The sequence below is a fragment of the Rousettus aegyptiacus genome, unplaced genomic scaffold (assembly GCF_014176215.1).
Source record: "Rousettus aegyptiacus isolate mRouAeg1 unplaced genomic scaffold, mRouAeg1.p scaffold_m13_p_3, whole genome shotgun sequence".
Taxonomy (NCBI): Eukaryota; Metazoa; Chordata; class Mammalia; order Chiroptera; family Pteropodidae; genus Rousettus; species Rousettus aegyptiacus.
In genome coordinates this window covers 100,796,704-100,813,401 of record NW_023416306.1, presented here as the reverse complement: position 1 = coordinate 100,813,401, position 16,698 = coordinate 100,796,704, and the positions used below count along the sequence as shown (strand labels likewise).

The 16,698-nt window shown below is 34.3% G+C and overlaps 1 protein-coding gene across 3 annotated transcripts in view; it reads right to left on the bottom strand.

Annotated features, from left to right (window-relative positions):
• Nucleotides 1-16,698, bottom strand: part of PRKD1 (protein kinase D1) — a 272,127-nt gene that overhangs the window by 73,735 nt on the left and 181,694 nt on the right. For all 3 annotated transcript variants that reach the window (XM_036218275.1, XM_016123597.2, XM_036218274.1), the window contains exons 3-4: nt 1,716-1,847; nt 680-840 (exon numbers count right to left, since the gene is read on the bottom strand). In XM_036218275.1, the coding sequence (XP_036074168.1) occupies nt 680-840; nt 1,716-1,847 (293 nt within the window). The remainder of the gene's footprint in view (nt 1-679; nt 841-1,715; nt 1,848-16,698) is intronic.

Sequence of the window (16,698 nt, the reverse complement as noted above, 5' to 3'; positions counted from 1 at the left end):
TTATTAATTTATTGCAGAAAGATGTTCTCATTTTAAATAATTACCACATTTTTTACTTTGTTTTGAATGTTTGGAGAATCCAAATTTAATTTTCCTAAAGAAGAATATTTAAGTCATATCCATAAAATATATATTTTAGAACTAATGGGACTATTTAAAGTATTAAGTCGAATTTTTCTCACGGCATTTGTCAATGTTGTCACTCTGACAATACACTGGAATCTACGCCAGTAACGCCAAGCAATTAAAAAGACTTTCATATTTCCATTAAGAGCAAATTTCACATTTTCTCCCAGAATAAACATTCAGCTATGCCACAAAGTACTTTAATAATCTTCAGAGAGAGAAAAAAAAAAATCTTTCATCTCTAGTTTCTAAATTCTGATAAACTATGTTTTGCAACATTCACACATTAGTTTGTGCTGCTCTGGCCCTATGACCACGATGAAACCTCACATATTTTATAATTGCACTAAACTCACAGACAAAAGCAAACTCAGAGCTGTTGGATATTTGATGAAACACTGACCAAACTACAGCACGGGCCCTGAAGAAAAACAAGCATTAACACCCTGGCTGTGTCCTCCCTCCCAGGGCACTGTCTTGGATTGACACTGTTATTACACCGTCCCACAGATTTCTCATAATAAAGGGGAAATGGATAAACAGAAGGGCCTACCAGAAGGGGCTCATCGGAGAAACTGGTGGAGAGCTCGACAGATGCTGTGCGGACTGTGCTGAGCCCAGTAAGGGAAACATTCGAGAGCCTTCTCCGCCTCACGCCACTGCAGTTGTTGGGGATTTTAAATGCACATCTCTTATGATAATTCAGACCGCATCCTGGAAAAAGAAAAGAAAAAGGACTTTTGTTCAACTGTAAATTAAAAGCTATTCTAATGTATTAGTTGTAAATTTTACATTTTTAAAAACAGCACTGCTTCCATTCCTCTTGGGGCTATTTGGAAATTCAATTTTTCTTTTGAGCTTTCTCTGATCTCCCAATCTGTAAATAATCTGGGTTTTGAATTCTGATTTTATTGGACAAGCTCAGCAACTACTGTGGTTATTATTTTAACTGTCCCCTGATATAACAGACTTGGGCTTTGAAGGATCTAGCAACAAAACTACAAAGATGATCTGAGTCCATTTTTAGCTGCCACAAGTTCTAATGCGAGCAGACATAGGGAAAATTAATCACAATGCATCACAGCTTTTGAACTACATTGATCTGAATTCTGACTTCACAGTTCATCAGGTTCTTTCCATGGAAGCTGATAAAACTATGATATTGGTGAAGAAATGTGGATACAAGTTCGAGTCTGCCATTCAATAGCTGAGTGATCTTGGATGGTTTGACTAACCTCCTGAATCTCTGGTCATTTCAACAAATATTTACTGAATGTCTACTATTCCAAAATCTGGATTAAGACGAAAATTTTATTTTCAGTCTGTTGCCAAAATAACCAACATGAAAGAAAGACATCCATACGACATAGGGGAAAAGATGTGAGAATTGGGTTTCCTAGATCAGAGCAAATATTCTGAAGACAGGAAATGTAAAGATATGAACAGAACAGAATCCATGCACTGCTCCCCTCTGCCCCCCCAAATCCCTGGAAGACATCTGAAGGAAAGAAGACATTATAGTAGAGGATACAACTTAAGCAGAGAACTCTGGCATGCATTCAACTTGGCTGGGGAAGAAAATACCTTACCTTCACATTTAAGGCCTTGACGGACCAGTCCCCACAGCATTTCTCCACAGTGATCACAAAAAGCTGGAGCTCTGTACGAATGAACAAAGAGAGCGTGGGGACGAATCTGAAAGTCTTCAAAGGTGGCAGAAGCTGTAAAAATAGTAATATTGAAAAATAAGTTGAATGAATACCCTGATCTGTAGATAATTAGTATGCGATATAATATGCAAGTATGAATATAACTCTCCAGTTAGAAAAGATAAAATGCAAAACTGCTTGACTTTTACCCATTATACTCTATTCTTCCCAACCATAACTTTACAAATTGTGCCCTCCCTCTTCTCTTCCGTATTGCCAAAGTCTCAGGCCACTGTGAAAGTAGCCAAAATGCTGGAACGAAGCGTGAATGAACGGATAGCTCAGCTGGATTTAAAAATAGCTGATTTTACTTAAAAATATTTTGCTTTTTCGTTTCCTTAAATGAGCCAGGAAGGTGTTCAGAAATACTAATGCAAAAAAATTTTTTGATGAATTGCATATAGATATGTCAGAAGACTGTGTACTTGAATATGACCAGGAAGAGGTACATTAGACTCTGGGCAGGTCCCAATTAAAAGACAACTAAGAAACCTGAGTGGCTTCTTCTTGAGAAGAGAGAGTTATCTGAACTCTGAGGCAATCTTTAGGCAATCCTAACCTAAAAATAACCAAGCAGCCTCTTCACCAAATTTGTCAAAAAGAGGGATTTAATATACACACTGGTGAATTCTACTCCATTCTTTAGCAAATAATATTCATGATTTAGGGTTTTTTGTTGTTGTTGTTTGTTTGTTTTGTTATTGCTTACTGTTAATTTATTTTACTCATGCAGGGTACTGAAATTTACTATTTTTTAAAATTATACTTTCCCACATGATTTTTTTAGTATGTTATAAAAGTGGCTCAAATTTTTGTTGTTCAAATCAAGAAATAAAAAGATATGAAGAACTGAAAGTGAAAGGTCACCCCTTTTCCCAAAAATTCTAATTGGCAGAGGTGTATGTTTTAGACCTATTTGCACATGTACCCCGATGTGGAGGCTGCATAGGACAGTCTAGAGAGTGAGACGAGCTGTATGAAGTTTTGTCATTATACGAGTGACAACTAACTTAATCATCATGAACCTCAGTTTCTCGTACATTGAAAGAGAAGGTGTGACTGATGGTGATTTCTCCAGGCCCTTAAAATTCAAACTTCCATTAATATCAAATCGGAACCATGTGCACTTGATATCACAAGGTTTTATTCAAAGAGAATTTTTGGAAAAATTTAGGCATTATACATATCCTCCTATTCTGCCTTTCTCTTTCTTTCTCCTGTTTGTGTTCTTGTCTTTTTCCACACACATTTATTAAGTACATTCAATGTTGACAATGGGACGATGCCAAGGATAAAGATATAAAGATAAGTAAGACATCTTCACAGATCCCACCAGACTAGGAGGAAAGACAGATAAAAATGAACACACACCTCCATGGTAATAATAAAACAATCTGAAAGGTTCAAAGGAGCTGCTGAATTTGGCCTAAGTTATATAGATACTAAATAGAACCAGGACTACAACCCACAGATGTTTTATTTTATTATTTTTTAATTTTTCAATAACAGTTGCCATTCAATATTATTTTATATTAGTTTCAGGTGAATAGTATAGTGGTTAGACGTTTATAGAATTTACTGATTCCCCCATTCAACCTAGTACCCACCTGGCACCATACATAGTTATTACAATATTATCGACCATATTCGCCTATGCGCTATTTTATATCTCTATAATTATAACTGCCACTCTGTACTTAATCTCTTCACCATTTTCACCCAGCCCCACAATCCCCCTCCCTTGTAGCAACCGTCAGTTTATTCTCTGTATCTGAATCTGTTTTTGTTTCATTTTGTTCTTTAGATTCCACAAATAAGTGAGATCATATGATATTTGTCTTTCTCTGACTTATTTCACTTAGCATAAGACTCTCTAGGTCCATTCATGTTGTTGCAAATGGTAAGGATTTCATTCTTTATAGCCGGATAATATTCCATTGTACATATATACCAACTCTTCTTTATTTCATCATTTATTGATGGGCACTTTGGTTGCCTCTATTATCTTGGCTATTGTAAATAGCACTACAGTGAACACGGGAGTGCATATAGCTTTTTGAATTAGTGTTTTGAATTTCTTCAGATAAATACCCAGAAGTGGAACTGCTATGTCAAAAGGTAGTTCTACTTTTAGTTTTTTGAGGAACCTCCAAACTCTTTTCCATAGTAACCACACCAATTTGCAATTTCACCAACAGTGCAATCCACAGGTGTTTTAGCCCCCAACACACTATCTTATTTATCATTACCACTGTTACATCTTATCTTCCCTAACTCTGCCCAAAGAGTTATATCCAATAGCTCCACGATGTGGGGAATAAACATTTGCAGCCTTCCTATTGGTGTTCGGATAGCAGACTATGGGCTAACAAATCACTCATTGAGTGTACTTATGAAGTACTTACCTTGTTAACTCAAATCTGCAAGGCGTGACAGAGTGAAGGCTAAAAATGTGATTCATCTGCTACACAGAAGATTAAAATTTTTAATGGGTTGTTTTTTCCTTGAATCTTGAACTAAAGTACTTTACTCCAAATTTATGTTCTTTATGACTGAAATCACCTATCAACTTATTAAAGTTATAATTTTTATTCAGTTGGAAAGATAATGAAAATAATGACAAGAATAACTAAGATTTATTAAGTTCTAAGTGTATACTAAACACTATGCAAGAGATTTAAGTGTGGAAAGAAAGAGCTGATCAAAGAACTATAGCAAAACAATCATGCACTACCCTTGCCTACATAAAATCCTGACTAGTGTTAATATTACTAATAAAAAGAATTTCAATTAAATGAAGTTTATGAAATTACATGTTTCTCACTTCAAGTTTCACAATATATGGTCAACGTTTATTCTAAGTAAATCAGTAAAAAGGTATATGGCTTGGGTACCAATCATCTATTTTTGTAGTTTGATCAAAATGTGTCTAATTTGAGGAATGTTAAATCCTGCTTAAATTTGGTCTCTCATACTTATGGATAAAATTCGTTTTTAAAACATTAAAGAAAATAGTTTAAAAAAATTTGTGCCAACCATTAATTCCTGGCTTCTTCACTCCCACCCAAATGTCATCCTTCAGGACCAAACAGCTGTGATAATACTATGTCAGCAATTTGTTGGATAATTACTGTAATGTTCAAAATAAGGAACATCAGAATTTCACAATATTAACACCAAGTTGCATTCAGATATTTTTCTGAATTAATAAGGAAGTCTATAAATAATTAAACTGAAGATTTTCAATAACCCTCGCCCCCAATTTATATCAGGTAAGTTTGTTTATTCACTTTTCAAAAGGGATTAACATTCATAAGCAGTTAGCATCCTTGACTTATGTTTAAATGCCATTTTCTAAAGTTCAATTTTAATATTCTCCTGTTAATTTAAAAATAATTAAATACATTCAAAAAATAAAATTACCAAGTGTGGTGAGGTTTTATATCCATTTAAAATCAAAGCACAACATCCATTTATTATGAATTTACCTGTTCTGCACCCTAGGGGAACAGCATTAGCTGAGTGTATGCATACTATCTCGCCTAATCACAAAATTGCACTTCAGAGATAATCATTTAGTACAGGAAAACAAAGTGAATGCTGTAATTCCATTTCACTTAAGTTTTGGATTCAAAATGTACAGATAAGAATAGGAATATTGGTGTGTCTAGAGATTCCAAGAGAGGAACAATGTGTTATCTGTCTGTCTCTTATAATCAATCAGCCAACCTAAATTAAAACCATATGACGGGGCTACAAACTAAACACAATGGGCTCCTTATACTGGTATTTGTGTCTCTTTGATTTGCTCTATTCACAGTCTATTGTTATATTCCAGTGTGCGGGAGAGGAGAAAATGACATGCTTTTCCCCTAGTTATTGAGTATTTGAAACAGGTAATTGAGCCAAAAACTCTAAGATAATCAGTAGCTCTTTTACGGTTCATTATAAATTGTTGCATAAAATGGAATAAAGTGTTTGGTTAGCAGTACAGAAGAAATGAGGCTTCTGAAGCAAAATAAATAATTTCTAGAGGTCAAAATTATTTGCATAATAAATAAAATAATGTCAGATCTTCTGTGATTTTTAGTAATTCTTTATACTGGTAATTTTGGCAATTTGGGAGAAGCATTAACTCTTTCTGGCATCAGCAAATTGGGACAAAGTTTAACACATTGATTGCAAGTATCACCTCATTCAATTTTTCACAAGTAATCTATAAAGTAGGTATTATTATTATCTCCATATTACAGATGAGAAAACTAAGTATCAGAGAAATTAAGGAGCTGCTCTAGGTAATATAGGATCTTGATTCAGTCAGCCCTGACACTTGTACCATTCAAATTCTCTCTGCCTCTCTGAATCAAATTATCTTAATTCTCTTACCATTGAAATACAATGGCTAATAATTGCATCTTCACTTTATGAACTACTTGGAAAGATTAAAAAAATGCAATCAAATATAACACACCAGTATTAAGAGATTCATCCTTATCTCAGAGATGCAAAATAATATTGGGGGGAAAAGGGCCTATGAAATAACATATAGAACAAAATTAATTCAGTTCATGATACAAAAAAATCTCTTTAATATGCTTTCTGTATAGACTCTTTTTAAATCCTTCTCCATGCAAACAAGTTGGAGTTAGTAACAATAATTGGTTTTTAAATTTTCACAAGAATCAAAGGTAATGCATAGCTACAGGCCAATTGGAGCTTGTATCCCCAGGATAACCAATGTCTCCACATTCAATTGCTAACTGTGGACAACAGCAAAACATTATGAAGTTTTTAAAAGCTGTGGAGACTTGCTGTGACAAGATCGTTTTTTCCCTTAACCTTTGGAATATTGAAAATAGCTTCTGGATACCACTCCCCTATCATAAATACAGGTATTCATCAGCTTTAAGAAATATCCTATCCATCTCTATATACCAGATTCTCCCTTCATGCAATTGTTATTCCAATTAATCACACATCACATTTTTGTTATACCTGGAGACATATAGTGTTGGGAAGACCTCATGGCTCTCTAGCAACAAGAACATTCAACAAATTCTTGTTGAAACGTTTATGATAGCAATATCTTCTAGAAGGCTAAAGAAAAAAAAAGGAGGGAATTTCTATTTCTGACTTACATCTGACCAGAAAAACCTTAGTGAGGTACAATAATAGGAACTTGGGAGACTGTGACTATTATCATCTCAAAGATTAAAGCAGCCAAGAAAAAAAGAAAAAGTAAAATGTATTTAGATATGTTGATTAGGCAGTTCAGAAAGTTCTGGGAAAATATTTTATAAGCCTATGGCCAGAGACTCTTAAAAAATATGACTCTGAGAGGAATAAAAAGGCCTCACAAGCCAGATCATTAGCACAATAACAAGGTACCCTAAGTAGGAAGAAAAAAGGGTTGGTGTCTAGAGAAATTGATGTAACTGAGAAGCCCACAGAGAAGGACGACACCGCATCAAGGAGCAGCTCAGAAATGGTGGCTTGGCCAGTGAGAATCACCCTAAGAAAGCTAAACAAGTAAAAAGCTAAAGCTTTTAAAAAGTTGAAACAGAACAAAAGGCCTTCTAGCTGTGTTATATATGGCAATAATAAAGCAGATATAGGCCTGAACCAAGGAAATAAATAGCTTAATGTTAACAGGCAAAACAGAAAAAGCTAAACCATTCAATTGTAGTTTCATTTCTATCTTTTCTGTTAGTGAATCATCTTTAAAAAAAAATAGGATGAAGAAATATACTGGAGAAAAAAGTACAGTGTATGATAGGTGAACAAATATTATCTAAGGACTTTAAGTAAACTATTTCAATAGTCCCAAATGAATTACATATGAGGGCTCAAAAATTTACTTTTAAGAAAACATCTATTGCAATATTCTAACAGAATTATATTGGGCTTAATGAAATTATTCTAAAGGCTTTCTGTAAAAATAATAGAAAATATCCTCATAAGATTAGAAAAATTTGAAAGAAGAATCATGAAGAAATTTAGCCCTAGTGTATATCAAAATACTCTGTAAAACTATATTTTAAAATATGTGTTGGTTGTGTAAGACACAAGAGAGATCAAGAGGACAGAACACAGAAATCTACTCTGTAAGAATTTAAAATATGAAAAAAGATATATCATAAGTCAATTCACCAGGGAAACATTATTTAACAAATGATTAACAATTAGCAATTAGCTCCATGAAGGAAAATATAATTTAGAAGTTTATCTCCTGTGTTATAATAATATATGTATGCATTTATTTATATGAAAACATATATATGCCTGAGAGTAAAAAGTTAATACCAAACCATAGAAAGACCAGAAGGAAGCAGGAATGAATGCTTATCAAATCTCTGGAGGAAAATAACTTTAGAAAGTAAGACAAGTTCATAAATCTTCAAAGTGATAGAAGAAATCAACTGGGATTCATTAGCATAATCATGTAGCAGGCATTGCTGGTTGACTTGTCAAAGAGTCATATAATAGTCTCTTTTATTTTGCATAGTTATAATAGGATTATTTATAACAATTATATATGCGAGGTCACACAAAGCTAATTATGTTTAATGCTTCCAGGTATTTAGAATATAATTACTAACATTCTAGGAGAGATCGCTATGCACTGTCGCCTATGCAGGCGACAAGGCATATGTTCTATTATGAAAATTAGGAAAGTTCATACACATTCATTCCTGCTCAGAAAGAAACAGAACCTTCTTCTCCTTTTCCTTTATTATTCTTTTTAACTAGAAGCAAGTGGCAGTAGAGCAGGAGTTTTGATGGCAGGACTAAAATCCTGCCCACCAAGCTGTTTAAGAGCTGGTCATGAACTCAGAGTTAAAGCCTGAGTCATCTTTTGTTTCCCTCCCACCCAGGCAACTAAGCTCTATGGCTGCTGCAGAACATCTGCTGTCGAAGCAGCAATGCCGCCTGCCAGGAAGACGCTACTGGGATGAAAGAGAAACAAAATGGAACTCTATGTAACTCAAGCAAGAGAGGTAGAAAATGGAGTTATTTGATTCCATCTATCTCCATTACTGAGAATCCAGCCAAGAACACTCCCCACAACCTGCAATTTTGCTCCAGCCATTACTGATGCACATTTCCCTTTTAACACAAAACTTTCCTTCTTTTTTGCATGTAGCTACATCTCAGTTAGCAAACTCTTAGCCATCCCTCAACTCAGCTCAGTATCACCTGCTCTAGGAAGCCTTCTGTGATATGCCTGCCCCACATGATGTAAAGTGCCCTCTTGTCTGTTCTCATAGACTCCTGGGCACACTTGTAGCACAAAATGGATCACTTTATACTGCCGCCCCTTATTCTTTTATCTGTTCACACCTGACATTAACAGATTGCTGGATGGAGTTAATACCATCTGTAATTTTATATACACATATTACATGATCAATTAATGTTCCTGGTTGAATAAATAAACCAACGCCTTTAAAAACCCTATTGCTTGGCTAAGGTTCTACATTTTATTAAGTCCTAATAATCTATAAATGTAGTATTTCAAATTCAAAAGCAAAACCCATCAGAATCATAATTTGGATCGCCTTTTAAAAAGTGTCTAGCAATGCTTTCCAGAGATGTCCTTGCTAGTATCTTATCACTCTGGAGGCTGTGAGATGTAGGTAGTGATGAAAAGCATGGTCAGCGTCACAGCATACCTGGGTTTTAATCCTGTCCATAGCAAATGGTTGACCTTGGGAAGGTTACTTCACCTCGCTGAACCTCAGTGTCCCTCTCTATTAAACTGGCTTAGTAAAGCTCACCTCCTCGGGCTAAGAGGAGAACACAAAGTGACTAACACAGTCCTTGGCATACCAGTGGTAGTCATCACAAAAATTTCTTAGTCCAACGATTTAACAGTATGGACTTTGTAATCAGAAAGATCTGAGTTTGAATCCCAGTTATTATTAATATTCTTTGTTATTATGTTTGTAATCATCATCAGTATTGATAGAGAAAAATACTGCTTTAAAGTCCATTGTCAATCCACAGCACTTATAAAAACTAAAGGCATTAAAAACTATAATTATTTGTTCTCGCTGCTACTTTATAAAAAATATGTTTCCACTCCAGAGGAAATTGCTTTTCACTGTTCTGGTTAACACTAATTAAATGGAGCTAAGTCCATAGGACTGTATCTAGTTCCTTCCCTAAAATGAATCAATTAACAGTTAGGAATTGCAGTGGAGAAAGAAGAGTCACCATATCCTGATGTGACTGAATGACAAATGCCACAGCTGGAAAGAGATTAGAGAGCATCTCAGGTCAAAAAAGAACATAAATGGTTGCCCCATGTGTCCAACATAGAGGAAAAAGAAAATTAAGTCAAAATGTCATGGAGTCAAATTCTAGCTAATGAGTGCAGGCTCTGCAGGCACCCTGAATAGAGGGAAAGAAAGGTCAAGCCTGTTTCTTAGAGAGCTCCATCACATACAGGAGGCTTTATACCTTTAAAAGGATAATGATCTCATTTACATGAGGAACACCAGCACACAAATTGCCCTTTAGAGGACTTACAAAAGTCTGGCAGACAAAGGCTAGGTACAGTATTATACTGACATATTCTAATAGGCAGCAGAGTTTCTGGTGACAAATAACATCACTTTTTTCAAACACATTTGCACATAGAGACACCAGGTCGAGGTCCTATATGCTTTGCTTCGAGTTTAAATCTCACTGTATTTTTCACAAAAACAGATGCTTACTTTTGATTCATAAACAACAAAACCCTTAAAGGCTGTGAAATCTGCTGGGTATTCTCACTCCAGAAGAAGCAACAGTTCAATGATGGCCAAACTCAATTCAGTGCCTGCTGACTGGGCACCTGCTGTGTGCAGGAATTGGTCTGGCCACTTGCTCAGGGGCACTGAGAGAAGGGAAGGCAACTTGCTGCTGAGGGACACTCTATTCTTTTGAAGAATCAGGCTCATTGATTCATTGGTCCACTCTGGTTTATCTAATTAAAAGAACTTTATTAATTGAAAATCTGAGTTGAAGCTTTTTAGTCAGGTTTACTGAGGTATAACTTACGTAAAGTAAAATCTACCCTTTTTTTGTGTGTACAGTTTCAACACAAACAATTGTGTAATCAATACTATAATAGAAGAAACAATTTTATCAACTTCTCCCAAATTCCCCTGTGCCTGTTTTTAGACAATCCCTTCCTCACCCCAGTAAACTGGCAACCAGTGATTTATTTTCTGTCCCTTTTCCAAAATGCCATATAAATGTAGTCTTTTGACTATAGCTTCTTTCTGCATAATGCATTTCAATTTCATCCATGTTGTATGTGCACCAACATGCAGTTCATTCCTTTTTCCTGTCGAGTCATATTCTATTTAGTTGAAATGCCACAATTGCTTACCAATTCACCGGTTGCATCCTTTCAAGAGGCCATCAGTTTAACTGTTTATCAGAGCATTAGGGCCAAGGGTTATGTTGAGATGAACGTAGTAGAGACAAAGGTCTAGAGCCCCAAGCTCCAGTGGGGAGATAGGAGTGGAAAGAAATGTTTATTTGTGACCTGCACAGGTCATTCACAATATGGGAACTTTATTGTTGAAAACAACTTCCTTTTTACAACACTGGACAGCACATGATTTTTAGAGTGACATACAGAGGCTTTGTTGCTTTTTCCTACCACATGTGAGCTTCAGAATCTCTCCGTACTTCATTTCTTCATCTTTAAAAAATGGGTTATAATTATTAACTCAAAGAACAGTTTCATAATCATTTCAATGGGAAAATATTAAAAAATAACAGTATCATACTTGGTACTACATTGCAGTAGTGCACAAAACTTAGATATTTTTTCAAATATGCAAATGTAGATTTGTAAAAATCTTATGATGTTGCACCATTTGCAAAAATTAACTCAAAAATAGATCACAGACTTAAATATAAAACCTAAACTATAAAACTTCTAGAAGAAAACCTAGAAGAAAATGTTTATGACCTGGTTTAAACAAAAATTTCTTAGATGTAACACTATAATTATAACTAATTTTAAAAATTGACAGACTCTCAAAATTAAAAACTTCTGGTCTTTGAAAGGCCTGTTAAAAAATGAAGAGAAAATTAGAATCTAGGAGAAAAAATTTGCAAAATACATCTCTGATAAAGGGCTTGTATCCAGAATATATTAAAACCTCCTAACATTATGAAAAGAACCAATTAAAATATCGGCCAAAGGTTTGAAAAGACAGTTGACTATAGAAGCTATGTGGATGGCAAATAAGCACATGAAATCTAGAACACTGTGGATTCAGTCGGCTTTGATAAACTACTTTGGGATCATTATCACCATGTATGATGCTCTTTCAATCCTAATTTTTTTTACATCTTAAATATTTAATTTACAAATTAATGCATTTTGGGACATAACTCACTCACATGCAGGGCTATCTGTATTTGTTTTAGGATCTTCTGCCCATATCCATGAGTCTCTGTTTGTTTGCCCTGTTCATTTGTTGCTTTTAGAAAATAATTTTTTAAATGCTGTTTCTAAATTGAAAGTTTACCCCAGCTAAACTTTTCTAATCAGCACCTGCAAATCATGAGTAAAAAGAACTATACTGAGGTACTGGATCTTATTGCCATTTTTGTTCTGTTTGTCTTTGTTTTATTTTGTTTCAATTTTATTCTGCTGAATAGAGCATATTGCCTGGCATTTCAGGTAGTCAGTAGATAGATACATGGTGAATGAATGTCTTATTTCTATCTTTCTTAAAGGAGCATTAATTCATTCAACAAATACTTATTGTTAATAAGATAAAAAAATTTTATTTAGCATTTATTCTATTTGCCAGGTAAGGTGTTAATCAAACATTAGTATGATGATATTCACTATTATTGTTATTTTGTATGACTTTTCATTTATGCAATTTTTTAACGTCCTTAATGTTTCCATAACGTAGGCCTTGTAATTTGTCTTAGGATGGGATTAGGTTCATCTGTTTATTTTAAACAACCCCAAAATAACAATGCACAAACGAGATAGAAACGTGTTACGTTCTCACATGAAAAGGTAGGCGGCTACATGCAGCTATGGCTACTCCATGAACTTATGTTCCTTTCTTCTGCCCACTCTGGTATCTCCTGTTTGGTCTTCCTCTAGCTCTAAAATGGCCATCAATTCTAGGTAGCAGGATAAAGAAAAGGACACTCCATCCCTTAACACACATATTTGTTGGAAGCCACTAGCTGCACAGAATCCTGTAGAACATGTTTCCCCCCAAAATGAGTGTTTTTATTGCAAAAGGAGGTGAGGGGGATACTGAAATGCAAACAGTCTCCTTTACAGTGAATGTTCTTTGTATTTTTCATTTTGCTGTACATCAACAAGAGCAACTCCTGAGTTCAATTTTGCATATGATAAATAAAAGGTGCAGCTGAGAAAACCTGAGATATTCAAGGAGGGGTAGATGAGGACCAGGTAAAAATGAATACATGATGAAGTTCACAGTAGTATGTGGTCAGGAGTGTTCCTTTGAGAATCATCAGCATAACAAAAATCAAAGTCAAATGGATTAATGAGATCTTCTGGAGCTTTAATTTTCAATATGGTAGCCACTTGTCAAATGTTATTTCAATTTAAATTTCTTTAAATGTAATAAAATTAAAAATTTAGTTCCTCAGTTACACTAGCTACATTTCAAGTTTCAATGGCCACAGGTGACTAGTGGTTACTATATTGGAAAGCACAGCCTATTTTCATGATTGCTGAGAGCTGTATTAGATAGCAGCGTTCCAGAGAGAGAATTTAGCAAAGAAAACAAAACTGTTAGCTGGTATTAAAATAGATAGTGATTTTTCTACATTTATTTATTAAACTTAAGTTTTATTTTTATTCTCAAGTTTTATTGTTATTGCACTCACTAATAATAGGCTAACATTCATTGAATACTTACTGGCAGTCAGGTTCTAGGCTAAATGCAATATATTATTTATTTTATTTAATCCCCAAAACTCACAAAATGAGTGCTATTATTATTCTCATTTTATAGATGAAGAGATTAAGGCTCCAAATGTGGGCAAATTAGGCTACCAACTAATAAACACTTTAGAGAGGGAATTTCTGGAGAAAAACTTAGAAAAATCTCAGTGAATCCACATCTATATATGGATTTTCCAAGTCATCTTATCAACTGCAAATATGTATCATTTCACCTGTTCCTTTCCAGTATTTCTACTTCATTTATTTTTGTGGTGCCATTGCATTTGCTAAAAACTTCCTGAACAATGTTGAATACTAGTAAAGATATCCATAACCTTGATTGACTTATATCTTGTATATTCTTATTAAATGCAATGCTGTTGATTAGAATTAGCTATTCTTTATTACTGTAAAAGAATAATAAAATTCATGATAGACTATAACAATTTATTTACTAATAGCACTTTTTCATTCCTAAAATAATTTATTTGTTTACTTTGCATTATTCTTTTACATTCTTATGGATTCTATTTTTCACAACATTATATTTAGGACTCTTGTATCCAGGAAGCACAAATAATATTTTATTATTTGCATGTGGGTTCTGATTTCAGACATTCTTGGGTTTTAAGTGCAATTTTACTACTAATTAATTGGGTGATTCCTGGCAAATTACTTAACATCTCTATACCTCTGGAAAGGCTTATCACAGTGCCTAGTGAACCGTATGCTTAAAAACATTAATTATTCCATTAGTGGAAATGGCCAACGGTTTTTTCCTGTCTTAGTCCATTTGGGCTGCTAAAACAAAATACTGCAGACTGGGTAGCTTATAAACAACAGCTCTGGAAGCTGGGCAGTCCTAGATCAAGGAGCTGGCAGATTGGGCATCAGGTGAGTCTACTTCCTGGTTCATAGATGCCTATCTTTCCTTGTCACTTCACATAGCACAAGGGGCAAGGGAGCAATCTGGGATTCTTTTATAAGTGTACTGACCTCATTCACGAGGACCCAACCTCATGACCTAATCACCTCCTAAAACCATCACCTTAACAGGTAAGATTCCAACATAAATTTTTAGGAGATAAAAACATTTAATCTAATGCAATTTCCTTTTCTTTCTTATACTGTCTTTCCCAGATTTCATTATTAAAATTTGGCTATTTGTATAACTTATTGGATAAGATTTTTAACTTTTATGTGTTCTGAAATAGTTTCTACTTAAGAGATTCATAGAAATATCATCTAAACTTGCCTACACAATGCTCTTTTTTTTGAGGGGGTGGGAGGACAGTTAGAAGTTAGTACATCTTAACAAAACAAAATCCATTATTTCTATCAAAGTGTGTGTATGTGTGTGCGCGCGCGCGCCAGATAATAAAAAGGACATTCCAATAAGTTTTTATGATCCAAATCATGACAGTGAATCTTACTATTAAAATGTATTTTAATATTTAAATCTCAATTGTATCTCTGATGAACGTAATGAAATTTAACATAAATGTGCAAATTTAAATTAATAAACTGTGACTATTTGAGTCACAACACAATTAGCATACATTTAACATGATAATCCTCATCTTAAATCATATGATATTATTTGAAATGATAATAAGTAAGCATTAAAATAAACATTGAAAACAGAGGACAATTTGTACATTGAATTCCAGTCCTAAGTAAGTTAAAAGCTTCAGCCATTATTAAAATCTGCCTGTTAATCAGAAGGCCACGTGGTAGGAGAGAATGCATTCTCTTTTTAGTAATTTTCCTAGATGAAAATGATAAAGAAAAAAGTACAAAATTCAGAAACCAAGCCACGTGCCACATTCATCAAAAAATGAATCTAAAAATGGAAATTTCAAATGGAAGAAAATTGATTTGATGTTAAGCAGAGAATAGATTAAACATGTACCATATGGCAATTTTAGCCTATCTTCCTAAAGTGTGCTATAAACATAACATTAGCACAAGTGATTCTGAGCAAAATGTTCCAAAAGGTGATTTTGCCTGCAGGATTATTACATTTTGTGGCACTTTGAAGTCATTTTCAAAGGCCATTGTTCTCGGGACTCAAAGATCTTATCTGCCCTGCAACATTTTTTGGCTTGCTCCACATTTACAGTAACATTCTTTAAATTACTTTGACACAGCATTATTAAACCAAACAAACACAGCATCCTCCAACATATTTAAAACTAAGTAGCAAAAGATTCATGGTCAACTATGTAAGATTTTATATTCTACTTAAGGAAAGATGATAAAATACTAAAAAAAAAAAAAAAAAAAAAAAAACAAGTAAAATAATCATGTAGATTACCCAATATTAACCAAACATGGATTTGGAGATTGTAAAGATCAGGAAGAGGTCCTGGAGAGGAGAAGGGAGAATGTATGGAGAGATTTACTGTAAATGATGAAGGAACATATATATCTTGGATTGAAGAAGAAATAGAATTTCTCAGATGGAAACACAGTGGGGAAAAAGGGTCAGAAGAGAAAATAAACATGGGAAGTGAGGGGTATGGAAGGAACCAACAGTGTCGGAATAGAAGGTGACTATATTGCAGACTGTGGATAGTTTATTTGAGGTGGACTGATGGCCAACTTTGGTATTTCAAGCTGAGACTCTAGAATGCAATAAGACATAGTTTGGATGCTTAAAAAATGACGATAATTCATTTTAAAGATATCATATATACAAAATAACATATATAATAAATGTGTAGTTTAAAGAATAATAAAGAGCTGCTGTACTTTCCATCCAACTGAAGAAAAAGAAAATTACCACTACTTTTGACGCTGTCTTGATATCCCAACCCCAGCTGGGTGGATTAAGTGGTGTCAGTGATTTGGTGAGAAAAGTGTTTACAGAAGTGTTCGGGAGCCTACAGAGGGAGACATAAAAACACTGGA